The sequence below is a fragment of the Gossypium hirsutum genome, chromosome D11 (assembly GCF_007990345.1).
Source record: "Gossypium hirsutum isolate 1008001.06 chromosome D11, Gossypium_hirsutum_v2.1, whole genome shotgun sequence".
NCBI lineage: Eukaryota > Viridiplantae > Streptophyta > Magnoliopsida > Malvales > Malvaceae > Gossypium > Gossypium hirsutum.
The window spans coordinates 34296057-34320257 of NC_053447.1; the positions used below are offsets into that span (position 1 = coordinate 34296057).

At 32.9% G+C, this 24201-nt stretch overlaps 1 protein-coding gene across 1 annotated transcript in view; it reads right to left on the reverse strand.

The window, feature by feature from the left end:
* The window catches only part of LOC107911153 (uncharacterized), a 49312-nt gene that overhangs the window by 10786 nt on the left and 14325 nt on the right, over window positions 1-24201 (reverse strand). The window contains exon 3 of the mRNA XM_041104295.1: window positions 9524-9609. Within this exon, the coding sequence (XP_040960229.1) occupies window positions 9524-9609 (86 nt within the window). The remainder of the gene's footprint in view (window positions 1-9523; window positions 9610-24201) is intronic.

Genomic DNA, 24201 nt, shown 5'->3' on the forward strand with positions numbered 1-24201 from the left:
GCATCTTGAAGAACCTGTCCATCAGCAACAAAACCTTCCCAACCAAGAAGAACATAAACAAAATGCATATCAGGTGTACAAACACCTAACATATTTGTTGCTATGTCACCTTTTCACGTTCGATATCTAGGTTTATCAACTGTTGAACCCTAATCTTGATGTGGGTTCCATCTAAAACACCTAAGCAATTCTACATCACATGTATAAAACCTTAAGTTAGGATACTATATTATGTACAAGCTATATATAGAACTCACTCCAATACCTTGAACTATTTTCACCTTGGGTCTGTAGAATTAGTTGTAATTGGCTCTGCCTTTTTAAATAACACATCTTGTAAGCGTATGATAGCATTTAAAACATTGTGAAATGATCTGCTAAAGGTTTCCCCAGACCTATTAAAGTGATGCTTGATAACTCGATTTTTAAGGTGATGAGAAATGATATGTAAAAATATTGCCACTTGCTCATCAACAAGGATGTTCCTTGACGACTTCAATTCCCCTAAAGTTTGTAACATCTCACATAGTTTAAGAAAGGTAATTCTATTCATCCTAACTTGTTCAATACAGGTCTCGTCACTAGCATATACAAGTCTTTTCACATAATCTCGTTTTGCATAAAAATCTAAAATATAGGATTTAATCCTTGGTCTATAAGTTTGTAGGCTATGGATGGCACCCAATGTAACTAAGAACCAACTCGCAACTGTACACATTTGCAACCATATTGTCAATGCAAGACCAATTCTTTTACGCCTCAGACTTTGTACTATTAAAGGCAGACGAGCCATTACTGCAAGATATTAAAGTGTTACATATTTTTAAATCTTAGTAAAAGGGTCACATTTCTCCAATACTAATTTCAATAATAGTAAAATAAAATCAAAGAATTTAATTGCCAAAGAACTTACAGTGATCCAGTGAATACAAGACGCTCAATTGTGGGTGGAGGAAACAATAACACACTATCAAAGAAAAATGAACAATACATATTAAGAATCTTTACAAAACACAAAATAGAAATTACAAAAAACTTGAAATTCATTTCTTTATCAATCACCCAAAAAAGAAAAAAAAAGAAAAGAAAAGAATGTGTTTTTGTGGATTTGATTAATTGATGACTGACGTTTAATAATTATTTTTTAAAAAATACCCATTTAATACATCCACATCAAATAACATAGTTTCCAGTTCTACAGAAATATACATATATTATATGAAAATTTTTAAAATATTCGATCTTTAATTTACCTTTTAAAAAGTTTGTATTCATCCTTACATTGTAATTAACTAATGTTTTATTGAATTAATAATTGTGAATAGAAAAATATATATTATTTTGTTTGAATAGTTAAAATTATTAAAAGGAAAAAAAATAATATGAATTTAATAATTTTTATGAGAAAATAAAATAAGGTCTTAATTTCTTTTATTTTGTATTAACTCAATTCGATTATAGGTATATAGTGTGTTAAATATATTAAAAATTATGTATTTTAAAATATTCGATTATTATTTTTATTTAAATAAAATCTAAAACTCCATATACATTACATTCTTACCATAACATGATTTGTTTGTAGCATTTTACTTTCTTTTTTTGTTTCGTTTGTTGAGATAATTTTTGTAGTGTTAATTATAATTTTTAATCAAACAATATAAGTAATATAAAACATTGTTTAATTATAATTTTTAATCAAACAATATAAGTAATATAAAACATTGTTTGAAGACCAAAATTAAATATAACATAAATTAAAGATATCGAAAATAAAAATAGTTTAATAATATATTAAAAGATTAAAATAGTTTTAAATGAAACATATCAAAAATAAAAACATATCAAAAATTAAATATAACCAAAATGTTCTTGTTTAAAGTAAAAAGATCAAATCCGAATTGTAAATGTAGTTTAACACGTATATATTGTCTTTCCCGTATTACTAGAAAAGTGTAATGGTATTATCATTCCAGTAGAGATATTTGTTTATGTCCCTTTTCCTTGTTCATTTTTTTGTTGTTGTTGACTCTTGGCATTTGGCATCCTACGAGGGTGTGTTGTTCTTTACCTTGGCAGCCTCCTTTTCTATTAACAAATTTCATCTTTCTAAAGTTGAACACATAACCAACTTACAACAAAGACATTGGGAGGATATTGTTACCTTAGCACATCCTTGAGTGATATTTTTCCCCTTCTTGTTGCTACCTTCAACCTACAATGATGACCAATAAATTAATTTCCTTTAGGAGTTACAAAGGATGATCAAATAGGTTCACAGATCCCTTACTTTGATGATGAATAACTCGATGTGCATAAACAAATGACTCAGCATTCTACCATTTAAAAGATGATTTGTTCAAGGAGTGGATAGATTTACTTTAAAACTAGTTTCTATTGTTGAAAGATGCATAGAACACAGGCATAAATCACTTTGAAGTTCTTAATTATAAATACATGCAATGAATCTCATCATAGCATAGGCTGCAAGGCAATTTTGCCAAGTATATTCAAGGATAACATGAATTACATGTGATACATGAAACTTACCAATCCAAGCCTTCAAAAAGACCTTCCCCTTTTATTGCTAAAGTTTTAAAAATAGCCTATTGTCAGTTTTTTATCTTGTGTAACTCCAAAGACTCTGTAACTGCAGCGTCATCAAGTGCACCTGGAAGATCCTGTATACACCAAGAATGTGCACATGATCCGCTCTTGTGCAATGCTAATTGGCTAAAATAAGATGAAGAAAAAAGGTTCACGATACTTGAACAAGAAAAAGGAAATGTTCTAACCTACTTGTTTGCAAAAATAAGAACTGTTGCTCCTCTTTCTGTAAAATATTCACACTTGAAACTTGTCCAGAAAAAGCATTAATGAAATACATAAAACAAGCATTGACAAATGAAGTAGGATATTGTAAACACCAAGTAAGCGCTATTGGTTATAGACATATAAACAAGTCATCATCACATTCTAGGGAGCAGAAAGAAGGTTTTCATGTAGCATTCTTTCTTTTTATCAAACTTATAAAATACAAATGTTACTACAATGGACCATGAGATCGATGTTACCACCTGCAAACTAATCTATATATCATCTTCAATGTATGGAATATTTAAAAGATATACCATAGCAAGGTTTTAGGAAGTTTTTAAGAAAGAGGAAAACTAGTAAAATACATGTTGATGGATTTACCTCCAAGATTGCATAAAATTCTTCTTTAGCTATCACCAGCCTATTTGTGTCACTTGAATCAACAGCATAGATTATAGCCTGAGTATTTGGAAAGTAGCTTATCCAATATGGCCTGTAGAGTAAAATGAAATAAGAAACTAGGCTGGTCTATACTAGAAGCACCGTTTTATTGAATATGGGAACAAAATATGAACCATATACTAAAATTGAATAGGATGATTAATCTTTTCATCTGTCATGAACACACGAAAGCACCGTTTTAGTGAAATTAATTTATTTTTCCTCTTTTTGTTGCTACCTCAGACATTGGGTCGTTTGCTGCTCTGACAAGCCAACACCGCTTTTTCCCTTCAGCTTCTTAAGCCAAGGATTAGCTTACTCCTGTAACATCTTACGGTTCAACCTCCTTACAGAGTGTTTCAATTTCAAACTAGGTCTAAAATTTCACCTCTGTCCCACACGCCGAGCCAGCAAAGGCCCACTCATCCCCTTTCCAAGTCGACTGATTGTTCGATTCTCTCTCGTCCTAAGCCACCTTAATACCCCCACTCGACACGCAACTTGGGTAAGAAAAAAAAGACAGACAGGAAAATGAAAGGAACAACAGAAGGAAAAATGTTTACCTAACATTGGATGAAGGGGAGGAATGCTGGAGTTGAAGGAAGTAAGAAATGGTTGCCGTTTGAGTGTTTTTGATGTGAGAATTTGTGAGGGTAAAATAGGGTTCATATGGCAACGAATGGGTAAACTGTGAAGAGGGAAGGGAATAGAAATCCTCAAATATCTCTACTTAAGCCCAAAATAGAATACACCTGTAATAGGGTATTCCCTTAAACCAAACATCTGTTTAAGTGGGCCTACAGAATAGGCTTGTAATAGGCAGGTAATGGCGTAGCCATTACCTTCAACCAAACATCTCCTAATTGTTAAGTGCTCAATTTGGTGGGTTAACTCCATAGCAGTCAACCACCAAGTATGATAGTAGGTCTGAGAGCAGTTCCTCCATTTAAAAGGTGTTCTCAATTACTGTGAGTCCTTTCTTTACTAATGAATGAGCTGCAATGTTTTCATATCTTGGAATATGTGAGAACTTGCAAGTGTGAATTTGTCTTGAAATTAATTTCCCATCGATGATATCAAAATTGATTAAGGATTTATCATGTTCCACAACTTTCAACTTTAATATAATCACCGAGTTATCTCCCTTGACTTCAACATGATTGAATCCCAAATTGGAGGCAAATTAGAGCATTTGAACTGTGCAAAACCTTCTATTTCAAAAGAGTCCCCGATATGCTACTATTTTTCAATGCACAAGCTACTATAACCAATCTTTCAAGATTTCTAATTAATTACAATCTTGGTTCCTAATAAATTTCTTACTGCTGGATCTGGTGTCCTAAGTATAGTATATTTGTTTATAAACTTTTAATTTTTTTCAAACAAATTGGTTAATAAAATAATTCATGGATTACATTAATATATGTTGTATAATGTCCTCATGTGATTTTTGCATGCAAAGCAAAATAGAAGTAAATATTGGCTCACTGGTTGTCTAATGTTTAAGCTAATACTAAGCGATATTACGTAGTCGAATCGTAATATGAAAATACAATTTATATTAGTAAATGAACCCAAATATGTCTTTTGTCCAATCGAAAATTAAAATGACTAAAAGACTATCATGTCATCTATCAAAATCCAATTGGGGAGATGCTTTGTATTGGGTATTGAAGCGAATGACTCCCAAAAGATAGAGACATAAATGTGACTGACTAGACTGACAGTACATCGAACTGAACCCAAGAAGAATAGATCTTGAATTCGTTTATAGATTTATTCACTTGTGACATTCATAGTGCGACATACCTTAAATCCTGAGTGGATGATGGACTATGTATGCGTGACTCATATAATATGATATAAGTAAAAACTTGAATTCTAATAGATAAGGAACTGAAATCCGATGCATTCAGTATACGACTTCTGCAGTATGTAACGTCATTCACATAGTGGAATTCATAGCCCGAGATATGTGTAAATGATCTTTTCATTGACATTACATCATAGATGAAAAGTAAATGTGGTCACGGATCGTTCGTCTTTGTGATGAATGACTTGAATCCTATTTTATAATAATTGACTTTTTTATGAAGGAAAATGTAATGCTTATCATGAGATAAAATAGGGTCGGTTAATTAATTTAAATCGGTCGAAAGCCAATTAATAATTTTTTGGAAGTTCGGTTATCGATTAATTCGGTTTGAAATCGAGGAATTAACCTAATTAACCGAACTTAATAATTAATAATACAAATTATATATAGTTTTAATTAAGTTAATTCGGTTAAATCAATCAAATGAATATTATCAATTTATTTATTTTGATATGTTTTATACTTGTTTTAACCAAGCAAAAACATATAGATTTCGGTTAATTCGGTTAATCAACCAAATTAACCGAAATATTTTGGTTCAGTTAATATTTTTTGAAAAAAAACTGGTTTGGTTAACTGAATAGTCAACCATTTGAACACCCTTATGTAAAGGTAACACACTTATGATCGAGTCATTGGACGAGCACTGAACGAGTTGCTTTCGTAATGGTATGTCATTAGGGAGGGTTCAGTCACGATACTATAGTGGAATGACTTAATGACTAAATGAGTTTATGATTAATAGACGGAAACTAGAATTTAATTATAAATCATTTGAGCCCTAGTTGAATATGTCCAATCGCTCCCTCCGCTAACTTGTTAAAATTAGAAATGGATTGCATGTTGAATCAAATGAACATAAATGAACAAAAATGGTAAATTTGGAGAAATGAGAAACATTCAGAAATGGATGTGGTTTTCTCACTAAATGGAAATGACCTGAAAAATTAATATATGTGTTTTCAAATTATTAATTAATTAACTAATTGAAGTTCAAAAAAGGAATTAAATTAATTGGTTATAATGAATCCATTTAATGTAGAAATATTAAATATATTTCCTTATAAATTCTTTTACGGTGAAGTTGCAATGGTTTTAATAGAATTAGAATCGCGTTGAGAAAATTATTTAATTAATTTAAATTAATTTATGATGTTTATTTTGGAAAATGAAAAAAACCTGTTCTAGCAGCTCGATTTCAGTTGTGCTAGAAATAGTGGTTTCAGGACCACAATTTCTACGTATGAGTCCATAAATATTACTTATTTAATATTTATGATGTTAGTAGAAATGTCGTATTAAAATTTGGTCCAGTAATTTTGATGTTTAAATAGTTAATTAAGGAAAAAGTATTAAATCGTAAAAATTACAAAAGTTAATTACTATTGAATTATATGTACTAAATGTGTATAAAAGCATGTTTGGGGGGTTTAAAAGGAAATTAGACCATAATGGATTATAATGGAAGGTTAGTGATGTTTTTCATGTGATTATTTTATGTTAAGTTATATTAAATAATATAAAAATTAAAGTAATAAAAACAAAACAAAAGAAAGAAACATTATCATCTTCTTTATTTCTTTGTTACCACCGAAAAACCTCCATTAGAGTAGTAAAGGAAAGCTTCAAACATTCATTGATATTTGACCATTGCATGTGAGTTGATTTTAAGCCTGTTTCTTATAAATTTTATATTTTGAGATCGTTTTAGCTTAATCTAGTTAGCCTAGGGACTATTTTGTAAAATTGTTAAAGGTTTGAAAAGTTATAATTGTTGTTCTTAAAGATTTTTGAATGTTCATGGTTGAGTTTGAAGCTAGGTGTTGAAATAGGACTAATTTGTAAAGTGAATTTAGGTAATTTAATGTTTAGGGACTAAAATGATAAAATATTGAAATTGGAATGAAATTCTTGTAAAATTTCATTAAATGTGGGCTTTAAAGGGTTAATGATGAATTCAATTTAAGGGTTTTAGGCTTAATTATGATAAATATGTAAGTTTCATTTTTAGGGACAAAACTGAATAAAAGATAAAAGTTTAGGGAAATATTGTAAAATGTTGTTGAGGGTTCATATGCATATGTTTGAGCATTTTAAGGTAATTGAAATGATTAATTAAGTTAAATTATTATATAGATCAAGAAACGGATCAATCGATCGATAAACGAGGAAAATGAAAAATTATTGAGTAGTCATCAGTGTGGTGTTTGTTGTTGTTTCATTTATGTAAGTTTGTATTAGGTTTATTTTGTTTAATAATTTTTTATTTTTGTATTATGAATGTATATATATGTGTGTTGGTAGGGTTGGTTGAGATAAATATTTAAATTGGAATTGAGAGACTAAATTGTAAAGTATGACAATTATACGTGTTTAAATTGAACTGTAACATGATATGAAATGTATATGATCATGCTGAATATGGTATTAAGTTATAATGATGGAAAGAATGTGAGAATTGAGTTAAGACCCAAGTGAGCTTAGTGAATGATTAGGATACAGATGACATGTCATTAGGAATTAGTAGGCACTACGTGCCAGTGTTTATATTATCAGGCACTATGTGTCAGTGTTCATATTATTAGGTACTATGTACGAGTGACTACTTTATCATGTACTTTGTACCAATGACCATGATGTATCAACCACTAGGTGCCAGTGTTATATTTATCAAGTACTATGTATTGGTGGTGGATACCATACCGATGGCTAAGATCCAACATTTGTTGTGGATTCTTAACAGCTTGTGTAAGTAACATCGAGTAATGGTTAATGTCTCGATTTATAGCTCGAGTGAGCAATGTTGTCTTGAGTATCCGAAGTTAATTTACTAAAGTTCTCTAGGAAAAACAATATATGGATATTATTCATGAAATGCATATGAATGTTATGTGTATATGAATGTTATGAGATATTATTCATGAAATGCATATGAATGTTATGTGTATATGCTATCTTTATATGTGTTAATGTTCTTGAAATGATCATGACTAACCATTTTGGTATGGTAGGAAATATGTAAGGTGACAAGAAATTTTAAGTTCTTATGTTAATTTCAATTAGTATGATGCTAAATGGCAGGCATATTCTGTTTAATTATATGAACTTACTAAGCTTTAAGTAAGCTTACCTTGTTTTGTTTTCTTCCTTGTAGATTTTCGAATTTGTGTTGTTGATTAGATCGTCCTTGGATCTCACACTATCCATCAACTCTTTTGGTAAATTTGTACTCATTTTGACAGGTTATAAGTGGCATGTAAATAAGTGTTAATGATGTTGTAATGTGAGGTTGAAACTTGTGCTTTGGTTCATGCTAAGTTGATACTTATACAATGTTGTGAGCTTTAAATTGTTATGACTTATTGTGGCATGAATTGGTCTCTAAGTTTTGGTCATTTTGGTGAACCCTGTTTGATGAAATCTTGGTATATGGAATAATGTTCATAGGTGGATGATTATGTATGAAAATGATGGTATGAATGGCGATGAATGTTTAGTTGTGAATGGCTGAATTGAGGTGCCAACTGTGGCGTATTAGTTAGGCACTTAGGATGAATGATATAAGTGTTCTGTTGGCATGCTTGTAATGGATTGAATGAGTTTTATGCATGTTATTTGTTTATCTATAAGTATCTATGAGTTAACTTTTAGGTTTGGGCATGAAATGAACTTTTAAACTTAAGATTTTTCATCATCTGGTGAAAGTATTGGTACCTAAGACCAAAAATATCAATACTTTACCAAATGAACAGTTTCAAAATTGGTAGAATATAGATTTGGTATCGATTATTTTTACTTAGTATCGATAATTCATAACTTTTATCGATACCTTGGAAAATGATATCGATACCTTAATTTGGAAAATTGCCTAAATGGTATCGATAATGTTTTCGTATCGATACTTCTTTATTCAGTATTGATACTTAATCCAAAGTTTTAAAATTTTATAACTTGGTCTATATTCATGCTCAAATCTAATTTAAAGGTGGTTTAAAGCTCGACATAGTCCTATTTTCATTTTTACACCTCCATGAGTATGCTTCATCTTTCAATAACGAAATCGCACATTTCAGGCTATCTTCAGGTGAACACATTAATTCTGCAAAAACTCTTTATGTATTTTGAAGCTAGTATTCGACACTAGCAGGATCCTCATCAAATTTACCCCTAAATTCTTGAGCCCCACATTTACAGATTTTATCAATAGGAGGTTGATGAACCATTGCAAGTAAAAGGTTTTGAAGACACGAGGGTGCCAGAGGAGGCATGGTCAAGGGTGGAGGTTGCAGAACATAGGATTGGCTCATATAAAATCGTTGAACCATTGATTCATCATGTCATAAAAGTCATTTTTCAATACAGTATCAAACATTTGCAAAATTGACATACTTTGACTCACTTCCTGATTGGAAGCTCGACCATTACTCTCAACTTCATCAGCTACGACACGATTTGTTTTGGTCAACATCTTGTATCTATAAGAAAAACAGAATCAGATCCGGTCAAAAGCATTACACTATCACATGTATATTCTAGACTCAATACGCACTACGTTAGTCATAGAGTTGACTAAATCGTAGCTCTAATACCACTAAATATAACACCCCTCACCCATCTCCCTCACTAGATTTGAGTTATGGGATACTACAACATTCAACAGATAAAAAATGGAGAATCCCATTCAAAAATTTAATTTAATTCAATTATCAATAATCATTCATTCAACAATCATGTTATTCGTACTAAATCGATATTTAAATTGTGTCTAAGATACTCTAAAAATAATTAAGAAACAATAAGGGACTAATATGAAGCATCACATAAAAGTAGAGTAAAAACTGAAAATAGGGGTCACACGGCCTTGTTGCCAGGCCAAAACCCATATGGTGCGAGAAACATGGTCGTGTCACTCAATCGTGTTCAAAGGAAATAACCGTGTAGAAGGAGACACATAGTCGTGTCTCTAGACTGTGTCACTAACTATGATCGTGTGTATCTAAAATTAACAAAATTGAACAGAACACACGACTATGTCCCATGCTTGTGTGAGACACATGGCCGTGTGTCAAACTGTGTGGTAGATCTTATGTGTTGTATGGTACCTTGAAATGCAAGATTTTCAACAATGGTTTGCTTAAGTCCCAAGCATACCAAAACCATTTATTCAAATCACTTAAAAGACATCAAAAACATGCCAAATTCCTAGTTCTAACCAATATGCCATAAGCACCATCACAACCAATCTAACCAAACAATTCAAATCATTCATCTAATACTCATGTAATCATCAATGTGCAATGTACCAAAGTGTCAACTAACCATGCATATCAATCAAGCTAAAACTTGTCTAACCTTTATCAAATTAAACTCACATCATACTTAAAAAAAATTACCATAAAAAATTTAAATTTAGCATATTACATATAAACTTTAAACACGATACAAATCCAACTAGAACTTCAAATTCACCAACTCAAAATGCCCTATATACATGCCACAAAATCGAAATAATGAGTTAAAATCTACTGAGACAGAAGCTTGATAGTGTGAGCCTTGAAGTTGATCTCTCCGACTAGTTCCGCAAAACGTTAACTACAGAAAACAAAAAAACAAGAAAAGTAAGCTTAAATAGCTTAGTAAGTTCATAACTTAATCTAAACCAACATACCTCATCTAATCAATTGAAATTAAAACAATTTAGGCTATAAATACCCGAAGTTCAATTTGCAAGAACAAGTGAGATTTACGCAGAAACAAATCATCAAATAATTCATGTTCTTTAATAGATTAATTGATTAATTTGCATAAGCAATCCTTTGCATAAACTATAGAAATGTACTTGCATTTACCATCAATAACATAAATCTTTTGCTATCAATAACAAACCTTAACCAATTTTATAAAGATCATTCTTAAGTCTTATTAGCCCGATGAACTATAGTAACAAAACTCGTATATTCGGGTAACTATACCACACCACAGAGCATCGAAATGCTATATAGAGGCACCGTAGTGCAACCAGAGGCACAAATGTGCAATTAGAGGCCCGGAAGTGAAAATAGAGACACTGAAGTGTATACAGAGGCACCGAAGTGCAAACAGAGGCACAAATGTGTAATCCCGTACAAGTGTGTGTACTAACCTTATTGGCATCTTAATCATATCCTAATTGTTTACTATGTTCAAATGGGCATTTAAATAGAATTATCACATTTATAATTCAGAGGAACTTCTAAATATATACTCGTACACATGCTATAGTTCAATTACGCTTTTTCTGAAGAACATATAACTCATGTATGTTTATCACATTACAAATAAGTCATACTCACCTAAAATTTAATCGAAAACAATTGATAATCTTAATCCAACATTAACAATGCAATATAGTTTATTTAACTAATTCACATAAGCATAAAACATAAATATATACATATATTTATAATATGAACTTCTTAATATATATGGCTAATGGTTGCCTTATAGGGACTAATTTTCGATTTTCTCTTTTCCCCGGTTATCCTCATACAGTTCAATTCTTAATCTATATAATAATTAAATTTAATTTATCTAATTCAAATACATTATCATACTCATTTTTATGCATGCAACTTATAAAATTTATTTTAAAAATTTCCCTAAACTTTTACACTTCGATCAATTTAGTCCTTAAAATCGAAACTATTTCACATTTAATCCCTAAATAAACCCTTAAACATTTGAAAATGTCACAAAATTTACATTCTAAATTTTATATATTTTCATATGAGTCCCTAAATTCAAAATTAATCAAAATTCATTTACAAAATAGTCCTAATCAACAACCAAACTTATAAATCTTTCATCTAATCACATGAACACCATAAATTCATCATTGGAAGGTCCCTAATGTAACAACCCAGTTTTAGCTAAATTAGAACAATGGTTTTGGAACCACAAATTTGAGGTTAGAAAATTATTTTAATATTATTTTTGGAGTTTACAGCATGTGATTATATATGGGTGAAAGTTTCGTGATTTAATTTTATCTTTTAATAGTTCAATTTGAGAAAAATGACTTAATCGCGTAAAATGCAAAAGTGACATTCTATATGTTAAATGTGTTTAATTGCTTTGATTTATTAAACCAAAGGTCCTTATGATGATATTAGACCATTGGTTGTGTAAGTGGACATTTATGGACAACCATTATATATTTAATGTTATTTCATTAAGGTTAATTAAGTAATTTGTGATTTAAATTTAATTAAATTAAAACAAAACTAAAACTAAGTTTCATTTCATATTTCTTTGGTCGAATATGGTGGAAGAAGAAAACATTTAGTTCATTTTAGAGTTCGGTCAATTGGGAGCTTAATTGGTAAGTGTTTTGAGCTCGATTTTTGATGATTTTTATGTTTTTGATATTGTTGCTTTGTATTCTAGCTAGCTCATGAATTAATTTTTGAATTTTTCAATGTTTTTGTGAAGTTCCATTGATGAATGTTTAAGCTTTTAAATGTTTGATGATGAAAAATGAATATTTGTTCATAGATTATCATATTTTGTTAAGCGATTTTTGACAAAAATGTCAAATAGAGATTGATTTGTGAAAATGTATGCTTAAATGTGTGAATAAATGATAAATATGGGTTGATATGTGCACTAGTAAAATTTAACTAGCTTAGGATGGTATTAAATTGCACGAATTTTATGTATTTGTGAAATAGGGACTAAATTCTAAAAATGTGAAACTTTACGGGCAAAAGTGTAAACATGCCCAAATATGTGTTTTGGATTAAATTGAATAAAGTAGTGATTGAATAAGCTGAATTTGTTATTATATAGATAAAGAAAGGCATAATTCAGACCTAGATCCGGGGAAAACTAAAGTTATCGACTAAACGACTCGATTCACCGTTTTAGCATCCCAGGTAAGTTCGTACGTGATAAACATTGTTACACTTATTCTTTTAATGCTTTGATATTGCATAAATTGTATACACAAGAATACGGTCATGTTTGACGATTAATCGACTATGTTTAGAACTTAGTGTGCGATTCGAGATAGCTTCGGCTATTTATGGCACTTAGTGTGCGATTGGGAATAGCTTCGGCTATATATGGTTCTTAGTGTGTGATACTGAGATAACATTGGCTATGTAAGGCACTTAGTGTGTAGGATTATAATAGCTTCGGCTATGCGATGGCATTTAGTGTGCGAAACATTGAGTATTTGATAGTGTTACGAGAAGGTATGAATTCGTTATGAATTATACATTAATTTGTTCAAATTGATGATTTCTGTTTTATGAATTGTTGGGTATATTTAGTACGAACTTACTAAACTTTGTAGCTTACCTTGTTTGTTTTTTCTGTGTTTTATAGTGAATTCAAGGCTAGGTCGAATTCGGGAATCGTTAGAGACTACGTCACACTATCCAACCATCTACTTGGTAGTTTTGAGTTGTGTATATATGGTAGATGACATGTATAGGCTAGTGTCAATAGGATATGCTTTGAGATATGAAACTAGCCATGTGAGTTGGCTTGTAAATGATGTATAAGCTATTTTCGATATGCTTTATTTTGAATTGTATATATATATGGCCATGCGAAATGACTTGAAAGTAATGTTAAGTATGATGTATAAATCGGCCATGTAATTAGCTTATTTTGGAAGTATGTTATATGGTATATCTTATGTGGATGGTCATATAATTTGGCTTAAGTAATGAGGAAAATGATGGATGTATTTTTTTTTACTCATGGTGTATGTTCCTATAGGTTATATGATGAATATATATATTGATTGTGTATTGGTTATTTAGGTATGGTTTATGATGGCAAAGAATGAATATGTTCTATGATTGATTAGTTGGTTATTTAGGTGCAGTTTTAAATGGTAAATAATGATTATGTTTTAGGTATGTTTCATTGATTATATATAGATAGTTATAGAGTGACATATTAATGTTTGTATTAGGTTATGAAATAGTATAATTAGCTTAATATTGAATGGTGGAATTGGTATGAATTTTGAGGCTAATTTGCTTGCCGAATAAATGAGAAATGAATTGTTTGTGTTTAAGAAATTTCGACGTAATGCTTAGCATAGGAATTTAGTATGTTTGGTTCGGCAATTGAGCTTAGAAATAGCTATTGTTATTCTGGAGAATAAATTAGTAGTATCAAAAGTATATTTGGTCATGTTGTAATATTAGCTATTGTCATATATGCCAATAAATAATATGTTGTGTGTTACCGGTTGATATGGTTTAATATACGAATTTGACTTGTAGGAATAAGAGGTTGGTTATTAATTGAGTTCGGAAAAAAGAATTGTAAAGAAGATTAAATTACTTTGTGCTTGCATTTTTAATAAATGACTATGCTGAACTATGTTTTGTTCGATAATGCCTTATAACCCTAATCTGGCGATAGATATGGGTTAGGGGTATTACATTTAATTGGTATCAGGGCCACAGTTTAGTTAGTTCTAGAACTAATGTAGCGCGTGTGAGCTATACATACCATATATATAAATTGCGATAGTGTGATGATTCCTAACAATTAAAATGTGTTTTTGTATAGTTGTAAATGGATCCCGGTCGAGTCGTAGTTGATGATGTGGAAAGTAATTTCCCTGCTCCTATTCAAGGGGCAACACCGGCTGATTCTAGGCTGATTACGAGTAGCCACGAGGGAGAGGCTAAGCAATCCTTCTTTCAAATGATGAATGAGTGGTTTTCAGAGTTTGTTCGAACGAACCCGGCTGCTCAACAACCTCCACCCTTGCAAATACCTGTGATGCCTCACGTTGTTGATTCGATATGATTAAGTAAACCTCCAGTCGATAAGATTCGTAAATTCAGGGCTGAATACTTCAGGGTCACTCTCGATGATGATGTAGAGATAGCTGAATTTTGACTTGAAAACACGTTATAAGTATTTAATGAATTGTCTTGTACTCCGGATGAATGTATTAAATGTGCGATTTCACTCTTGAGAGATATTGCGTATCAGTGTGGAACACATTGATATCTGTGGTTCTGAGAGAACAGGTTACTTGGGAGTTCTTTCAGATGGAGTTCAAAAAGAAATATATTAGCCAGAGATTTATTGATCAAAAACGGAAAGAGTTTCTCGAGTTAAAATAGGGTCGTATGACTGTGACGGAATATAAACATGAGTTCGTGAGATTGAGCAAATACGCACAAGAATGCATTTCAACTGAAATTATTATGTGTAAACGATTCATCGAAGGGTTGAATGAAGAAATTCAATTTTTGGTCAGAATTCTTGACTTGAATGTATTCGTTGTTTTAGTTGAAAGAGCTTGCAAAGCTGAGGAGCTTAGCAAAGAAAAGAAGAAAGCGGATTCAGAAGCTGGAGACGAGAGAAAAAGATCTAAGAGTAAGCCTTATCAATCTTCATCAAAGAAATTCAGAGAATCATCCAGTCGTTCAAATGCTTCAGTGGGGGTATAGGAGTAGAGATCGTGCGAAACAATACTCCAACCTTAAGACTCAAGTTGCAATGGAATCAAGTGTCGGAAGTGTTTGAAACAACAAACCTGAGTGTTGATAATGTGGGAGACGGTATGTTGGTGAATGCTGGGGCAGTATAACAATAGAGTTTGCTATAAATGTGGTTCATGAGATCATTTCATTCGGGATTACCCGAAGTTAGCTGAGAAGTATAATGTCCAATGTACAAGGCCAAGTAACTCAGAAGTTAGAGGTAGACCACCTAGAAACACAAGAATTGTGAGTAGTAGTCAAAGAGGGACAACATATACAGCTGTAAGGTCCGAGGCTAGAGCACCTACTCGAGCATACGCTATTCACATTCACGAAGAAGTGTCGTCTCCAGGCGTCATTACCGGTACTTTCACTCTCTATGATAATATTGTAGTTGCATTGATTGATCCTGGATCGACTCATTCTTATGTATGTGAGACTTTAGTATCCAGTAAGACTTTGCCTGTAGAGTCTACTAGATTTTTGATTAGAGTATCGAACCCCTTAGGTAGGTGTGTTTTGGTTAATAAAGTATGCAAGAATTGTCCGTTGATGACCTGAGATTTTTGTTTTCTGACTGATCTGATGTTGTTACCATTCGACGAATTCGATATAATTCTGGGTATGGATTGGTTAACACTGCACGATGCTATTGTAAACTGCAAACAAAAGATGATTGATTTGAAATGTCAGAATAATGAGATTATCCAGATTGAGTCATATGATTTGAATGGTTTACCGGCAGTGATTTCTTCGATGTTAGCTCAAAAATATGTGAGAAAGGGTTGTGAAGCTTACTTTGCCTATGTACTCGACTCTAAAGTGACCAAAAAAAAGATTGAGTCAGTACCAATTGTGTGTGAATACCCAAATGTGTTTCTTGAAGAGTTATCGGGTTTGCCACTTATCAGAGAAGTTGAATTTGGTATTAAGTTAGTGCCGGGAACAACTCCAATATCGATAGCACCGTATAGAATGGCACCGACCAAATTAAAAAATTTGAAAGCTCAGTTGCAAGAGTTGACAGATAGAGGTTTTACACGACCGATTTTTTCTCCCTGGGGTACACCGATTTTGTTTGTGAAAAAAAGACAGAACTATGAGAATGTGCATCGATTATCGACAGTTCAATGAAGTGACCATCAAGAATAAATATTCTCTGCCACGAATAGACAATTTGTTTGATCAACTAAAAGGGGTTACAGTGTTTTCTAAGATAGATTTGAGATCGGGTTATTATCAACTGCGAGTTAAAGACTCCGATGTGCCAAAAATTACTTTCCGAACGAGGTATGGGCATTATGAGTTTCTAGTTATGCCTTTCAAACTAACAAATGCACCTGCTGCTTTTATAAACCTAATGAATTGGATCTTCAGATCGTATTTGGATAGATTCAGTGTTGTGTTTATATATGACACCTTGATCTATTCTCGTGATGAATCTAAGCATGCTGAACATCTGATAATAGTGTTACAGACCTTGCGAGATAAACAGCTATTTGCAAAATTCAGTAAATGTGAGTTTTGGTTACGAGAAGTTGGTTTTTTGAGACATATTGTGTCAGCATCGGGTATTCGAGTCGATCCGAGCAAGATTTCGATAATATTGGATTAGAAGCCTCTGAAAAATGTATTCGAAGTCTAAAGCTTTCTTGGACTTGCTAGTTATTACAGATGATTCGTAAAAGGTTTCTCAATGATTGCAACTCTGTTGACGAGACTACTTCAGAAAGATGTTAAGTTCGAGTGGTCGGACAAGTGCCAGAAAAGTTTTGATCAGCTGAAAGCTCTTTTGACGAAAGCTCCAGTGTTAGTACAGCCAGAATCGGGTAAAAAATTCGTAATCTATAGTGATGCATCGCTAAATGGTTTGGGTTGTGTTTTGATGCAAGAAGGCAAAGTCATAGCTTATGCCTCGAGACAATTAAAGCCGCATGAAAAGAATTACCCGACGCACGATTTGGAATTGGCAGCTATCGTGTTCACGTTGAAGATTTGGCGTCACTAACTATTCGGTGAGAACTATCATGTTTATTCTGATCACAAGAGCTTCAAATATTTGATGACTCAAAAAGATCTAAATCTACGATAGCGAAGATGGTTGGAATTGTTAAAAGATTACGAGCTAGTGATTGACTACCATCTAGGAAAGGCCAATGTTGTTGCTGATGCTTTAAGTCAGAAATCTTTGTTTGTTCTGCGTGCAGTGAATACTCAGTTGGCTCTATCCGATGACGGCTCGATTATAGCTGAGTTGAAAGCAAGACCATTATTTATGCAGCAGATTTGTAAAGCTCAAGAAGTTGATAATAAATTGTTAGCAAAACGGGCTCAATGTGATTTGAATTCTGATTCAGAGTTTCGAGTCAATGCTAATGATTATTTAAGATTCAGAGGTCGAATATGTGTACCAAGAAATTCAAAGGTCGAATATGTGAACTGAGAAATTCAGAGTTAATTTAGATGATTTTAAATGAAGCTCATAGTAGTCGCTGGTCTGTTCATCCGGGAAGCACAAAAATGTATAACGATCTGAAACAGCTTTACTGGTGGTCTAGTATGAAACGTGACATCTCAGATTTTTTTTAAATGTTTGATCTGTCAGTAAGTTAAAGCTGAGCATCAGGTACCGTCTGGTTTATTTGCAGCCGATTATGATTCCTGAGTGGAAATGGGATAGAGCAACTATGTATTTTGTGTCGGGATTGCCTCTAACTCTGAAAAGAAAGATGCAATATGGGTTATAGTTGATAGATTAACGAAATCAGCTCATTTCATTCCAATACGAATGGACTATTCGCTTGATAAGTTAGCCGAGTTGTATATTTTCGAGGTTGTGAGATTGCACGAAGTACCTATTTCTATTGTTACGGATAGAGATCCGAGGTTCACATCACGGTTTTGGAAGAAACTACAAGATGCACTAGGTCCAAAGCTACACTTCAATATCACTTTTCACCCACAGACGGATGGTGAATCCAAGTGAATTATTCAGATACTTGAGGATATGTTACGATGTTGCGTTTTTGAGTTTGAAGGTACGTGGGAAAAGTATTTACCGTTGATTGAATTTGCATATAATAACAACTTTCAATTGAGTATTAAAATGGCACCTTACGAAGCTTTATATGGTCACAAATGCTGAACACCTTTGTGTTGGACTAAGCTCAGAGAGAATAAGATTCATGGGGTCGATTTGATTAAAGATACTGAATAGAAAGTGAAACTGATTCGTGATAGTCTGAAAGTAGTGTCTGATCGTCAGAAATTGTACGCAAACTTGAAATGAATAGATATTGAGTTTCAGATTTGGGATCAAGTGTTTTTGAAAGTATATCATTGGAAGAAAATAATTAGATTTGGCAGAAAAGGAAAGTTAAGTTTGAGATTCATCGAACCTAATGAGATTATCGAACGGGTTGGACCAGTGGTATATCGACTGTCTTTACCGTCTGAGTTAGAAAAGGTACATAATGTGTTTCACGTATCTATGCTCTGACTATATCGATCAGATCCGTCACACGTTACTTCCCCTACCGAGATTGAAATTCAATCAGACTTATCGTACAATGAAGAACCGATCTGAATTCTAGCCCGTGAGATCAAAGAGTTGAGAAATAAGAGAATTGCACTTATAAAAGTATTATGGCATCGACACAAGGTTGAAGAAGCTGCGTGGGAACTTGAGGATGCTATGAGAAAGCAATATCCGAACTTATTCACTGGCAAGATTTTCGGGGACGGAAATCCCTAAGGGGGGAGAGTTGTAACAGCCCGATTTTAGCTAAATTGGAACAATAGTTTTAGAACCATAAATATAAGGTTGGAAAATTATTTTAATATTATCTTTGGTGTTTACAGCATGTGATTATATATGTGTGAAAGTTTCGTGATTTAATTTTATCGTTTAATAGCTCAATTTGAGAAAAAAGACTTAATCGCGTAAAATGCAAAAGTGGCATTCTATATGTTAAATGTGTTTAATTGCTTTGATTTATTAAACTAAAGGTCCTTATGATGATATTAGACCATTGGTTGTGTAAGTGGACATTTATGGACAATCATTAAATATATTTAATGTTATTTCATTAAGGTTAATTAAGTAATTTGTGATTTAAATTTAATTAAATTAAAAAAACCAAAACTAAGCTTCATTTCATCTTTCTTTGGCCAAATATGGTGGAAGAAGAAAACATTTAGTTCATTTTAGGGTTCAATCAATTGGGAGCTGAATTTGTAAGTGTTTTGAACTCGATTTTTGATGATTTTTACGTTTTTGAGATTGTTGCTTTGTATTCTAGCTAGCCCATGCCTTAATTTTTGAAGTTGTCAATGTTTTTGTGAGGTGCCATTGATGAATGTTTAACATTTTAAATGTTTGATGATGAAAAATGGATATTTGTTCATAGATTATCATATTTTGTTAAGTGATTTTTGACAAAAATGTCAAATAGGGATTTATTTGTGAAAATGTGTGGTTAAATGTGTGAATAAATGATAAATATAGGGTGATATGTGCACTAGAAAAATTCGGCTAACTTAGGAAGGTATTAAATTTCATGAATTTTGTGTATTTGTGAAATAGAGACTAAATTGTAAAAATGTGAAACTTTAGGGGCAAAAGTGTAAACATGCCCAAATGTGTGTTTTGGATTAAATTGAATAAAGTAGTGATTGAATAAGCTGAATTTGATATTATATAGATCAAGAAAAGCAGAATTCGAACCTAGATCGGGGGAAAACTAAAGTTATAGACTAAATTACTCGATTCGCCGTTTTAGCATCCCAGGTAAGTTCGTACGTGATAAACATTGTTACAATTATGCTTTTAATGCTTTGATATTGCATAAATTGTGTACACGAGAATACTGTCATGTTTGACGATTAATCAACTATGTTTAGCACTTAGTGTGCAATTCGAGATAGCTTCGGCTATTGATGGCACTTAGTGTGCGATTGGGAATAGCTTCGGCTATATATGACACTTAGTGTGTGAGACTAAGATAGCTTCATCCAACGTTCCAAAATTTCTAATTTCGTTATTGTGAAAATATGACACAAATATCTGTCAGCTTTAGTGGTTATGTGTTCTAGAAGTGTTTGGGAGGTTCAAAGTTTAAGCCTTCGCTTGGGCAAATTTTTGTATTTTAAATGAATTAGGCCTTACTCTTGTTTAGTAGGATTTTATTTGATTGTTGGGTAAATTAAATTAGAATGGGTCTGCTGGTTTGGTGGTTAAATGGTGTGTTATTATGGTGGGGGTTTTGTGTTTGAATCCCTATACAGGCAAGGGTATTATTTTTTGCTCAGATTTTGGGATAGAGTTGTGAATAGGGGGATTTTGAGTAGTGGATGTGTAGAGGAAATTAGGATAGAATATTAAGGGATTTTGGGGGTTATCGGGATTTTTTTCCCATAACCGAATTTTGACTCTCCTTTCCAAAAAAATTCTGCCGTCTATTCTTCTCCCTCTCCTCTTGCAGAAATTCTTGAGTTTTTCCATCTTTCTCTTCTTTTTCTTCTTCTTGATTTTTCCCTAATCTATTTATTTTCCTTCGTTTTTGCACGCGGTTAGTTCTCACTTAGTTTCAGTAAGTGTTTCTCTTCCTTTCTGTAATGAATCTCTTAACTACTGAAGTGGTAATGTATTTTCTCTACGATTTGGGCACAGAGGGAGGCTCGGACTGGTGAATTCAGTCTTCTCGTCTTAACAATAATTAAACGTTGGGTTATCGTTGGTGGTAAGTTGGGTTTCTGTTCGTTATTGGTTGTCAATTCATTTGTAAATCTGTTAAATTGATGTTTAGTATCTTGATTACAGGCTTTGGAGTGTTCGGGGACTGTTTTAGCATCAAACAAAATCAGGTGTGTACCCGACATGCAAAAAAAAAGGGATTCGGTGAAAAGCTGAAATTGCTTGCTATTTAGACAGCATAGTAGGCTAAGTTTGAAAAATCTCCATAAATTGTGGTAATCGAATTAGAGGATGAAAAAAATATGGAGTTAATGCTTATTGAGTCTAGTTTCTCATAAAAGAAACTGTGTAAATAATGGAATTGTAAATCGTGAGATGTAATAAACTTTCTGAGACAGTGTCAGATTGAATTCGAGTTCCCCTGTTCTGAATTTGGAAAATCGTCAAAAATTGGAGAAAAATAATTATAGGTTAAAATTTACATGTTTAAATTATTAATGAGTATATTTTCAATAGAAACAAATAGAAACATCATCCAAATGTTTTACTCAGAGATAATTAATTTTTAGTAATGAAGGGACGAAGCTGTCAGACAGTAGAACAGGGGTAAGTTTGAAGATTTTAATGTACTTATTGGCTAAACCAAAAATTTTGAAAATTTTATGGTAGAAGGTATTTGAGTCTATTTTCAAAGACATCAAGTGGATCTTAATTCTGAATTCTGTAGCTCAAGATATAAATAATTTAGTAACAGTGACACAAGTAGACAACTTTAAAGGAACATATAAGTAAATAGTGAAAACATATATGAATAATTAACTAGCACGGGTTACATTAAAAATGGATCATGTGGCCAAGGCCAATTTGGGCCGAGTGGGACACATGGGCGTGTGAGCCCATTTTTTTTAAAAGTTCTATAAGGTTGCACGGGTCGCCCAAGTCAGCTGTGGACCCACTGTAGGGTCAGTAAGCTTTACTTAGACCCCTATATATGTGATCTATCTGTCTGATTTCTATACCGAGCATGTCTTATTATATATGAATGTATGTACTATTAATTACTCAATGGCATGACATATTTTGTATGTTGCATTGCGTCGGGGTGGGTTGATGATATTTAGAGGAAGTGTCTAAAAGACTATTAAACCTGTTATCTGACAACTCAGCTGCAACCTTCTGATTATGTGCCGCATTTCGGTACAGCAAGGTACGTAGGGATGGGTGGGTTGATTTAATCCCCACATGGTGTGTAGGGTTGGATGGAGATGGTGTGTAGAGGCTGGTGGGTAGGATTTTGATTTACTGTATCTGCATTTTGTATCTGATATGGGCCAGGGCCCTAATGTATTTCTGAGACTGTTTCTGAATAGGCCAAGGCCCAAACTGAATTTGTGATGGGCACGAGCCCAAGATTGTATCGAACTAAATTCTTTTGATTATCTATATGCATGTTTTCTGTGGGGATTACACACTAAGTTTGTGAAAACTCACCCTTTCTCTGTTTAATCTATATAGGTAATCCCCAGACTTGACGAGTCAGTGTAGCGAAGGATTCAACAGTGGCCACACGTAAATTTTAGACTGTTTTCTGTTAATGCCTAGAATTTATTACTTATTTGGGTTTTTTATATATCTTCTGGACTATGGACTGGTTGGCTTTTTTGGAACTTTATACTGTTTTTTATGGATTTTTTTTATAACTGCAACTCTACAAAACACAGTTTTTTTTCTAAAAGCTAAGGTTTCGTAAATAGAAACGATTTTCCTAAATTAATTGGTTACAAAAGCTTCCGCTAAGAGACAAGTTTTAAAGAAAATCAACTAGTTTTTCTCGAATTAAATAAAAGCTAAGTTACTGTAACGATTTTTAAACTTGACAATCTTGTCTTCAAATCCCTTTCTATGTGACATCGCTAGATTCGGCCATAACATCTAGGCCGGGTTTAGGGTGTTACATTTAGTGGTATGAGAGCCAGGTTGCAAAACTCAGCTGTGGATTATGGGTTTTATAAAAATTGGGCTTTCAAAAAATTGATTGATTTCCAAATGATTTGAAATGTTTTTACTGAGTAAGTGGTACACCGAGTCTCCGGCACCAATCCTGTAAGTATTTTAAACTGTGATTTATTTTAAACTGAAACTGTTATAGATAGTATATTCTAAAACTATTATATGTAATAAATTGAAAACCCTTTAGTTAGTGTATACTTAAAATTGTAAAGAAACTGGAAACTGTAGTAAGCCTGCAATTTACGAAAATGAACTCTGAATAATCGATACTGTTTTACATAAAACAGTTGTTAATAAACACTGAAACTGTAACTGATTCATAAAACTTATAATACCAGATAAATCCGATTAGATATGAGCATACGAGGTATCCCTTGATGGGGTACCAGTGGCCAAGGTAAAGGTCGTAGAGGGGCTCGAGTTGAGTCCTCGTCATCGGGCAGCCTACCAAATTTGGATACGAGTGAGACGCCAGTGTTGCCCACTACTAAGACTGGGTCTCAAAATTGCATGGCTGGGGACGATGCATTGTCCTAGGCAATGCTAAGGATTTTTGAGTTGGTTGTTGGGCCCAATACTGGATTTGGGGGCCGAGAATCAGTTACGAAATGACTCTGGTTCAATGGAGCTGTGCTCTTCAGGGGTGTCACTAGGGTCATCCCTAATTTGGTCTAGTACTGGATTGTGGCCACGGAGAGGATCATGGATGACATGGATTGCATCTACTAGCAGAAATTGAAGGGTGCAGTCTCGCTGTTGTGTGATAAGGTTTATCAGTGGTGGCTTACTATTAAGGAGGGCACTCAGCCAGAACGTCTGACTTGGGAGTTCTTTAAGACCTCCTTCTAGGGGAAATATGT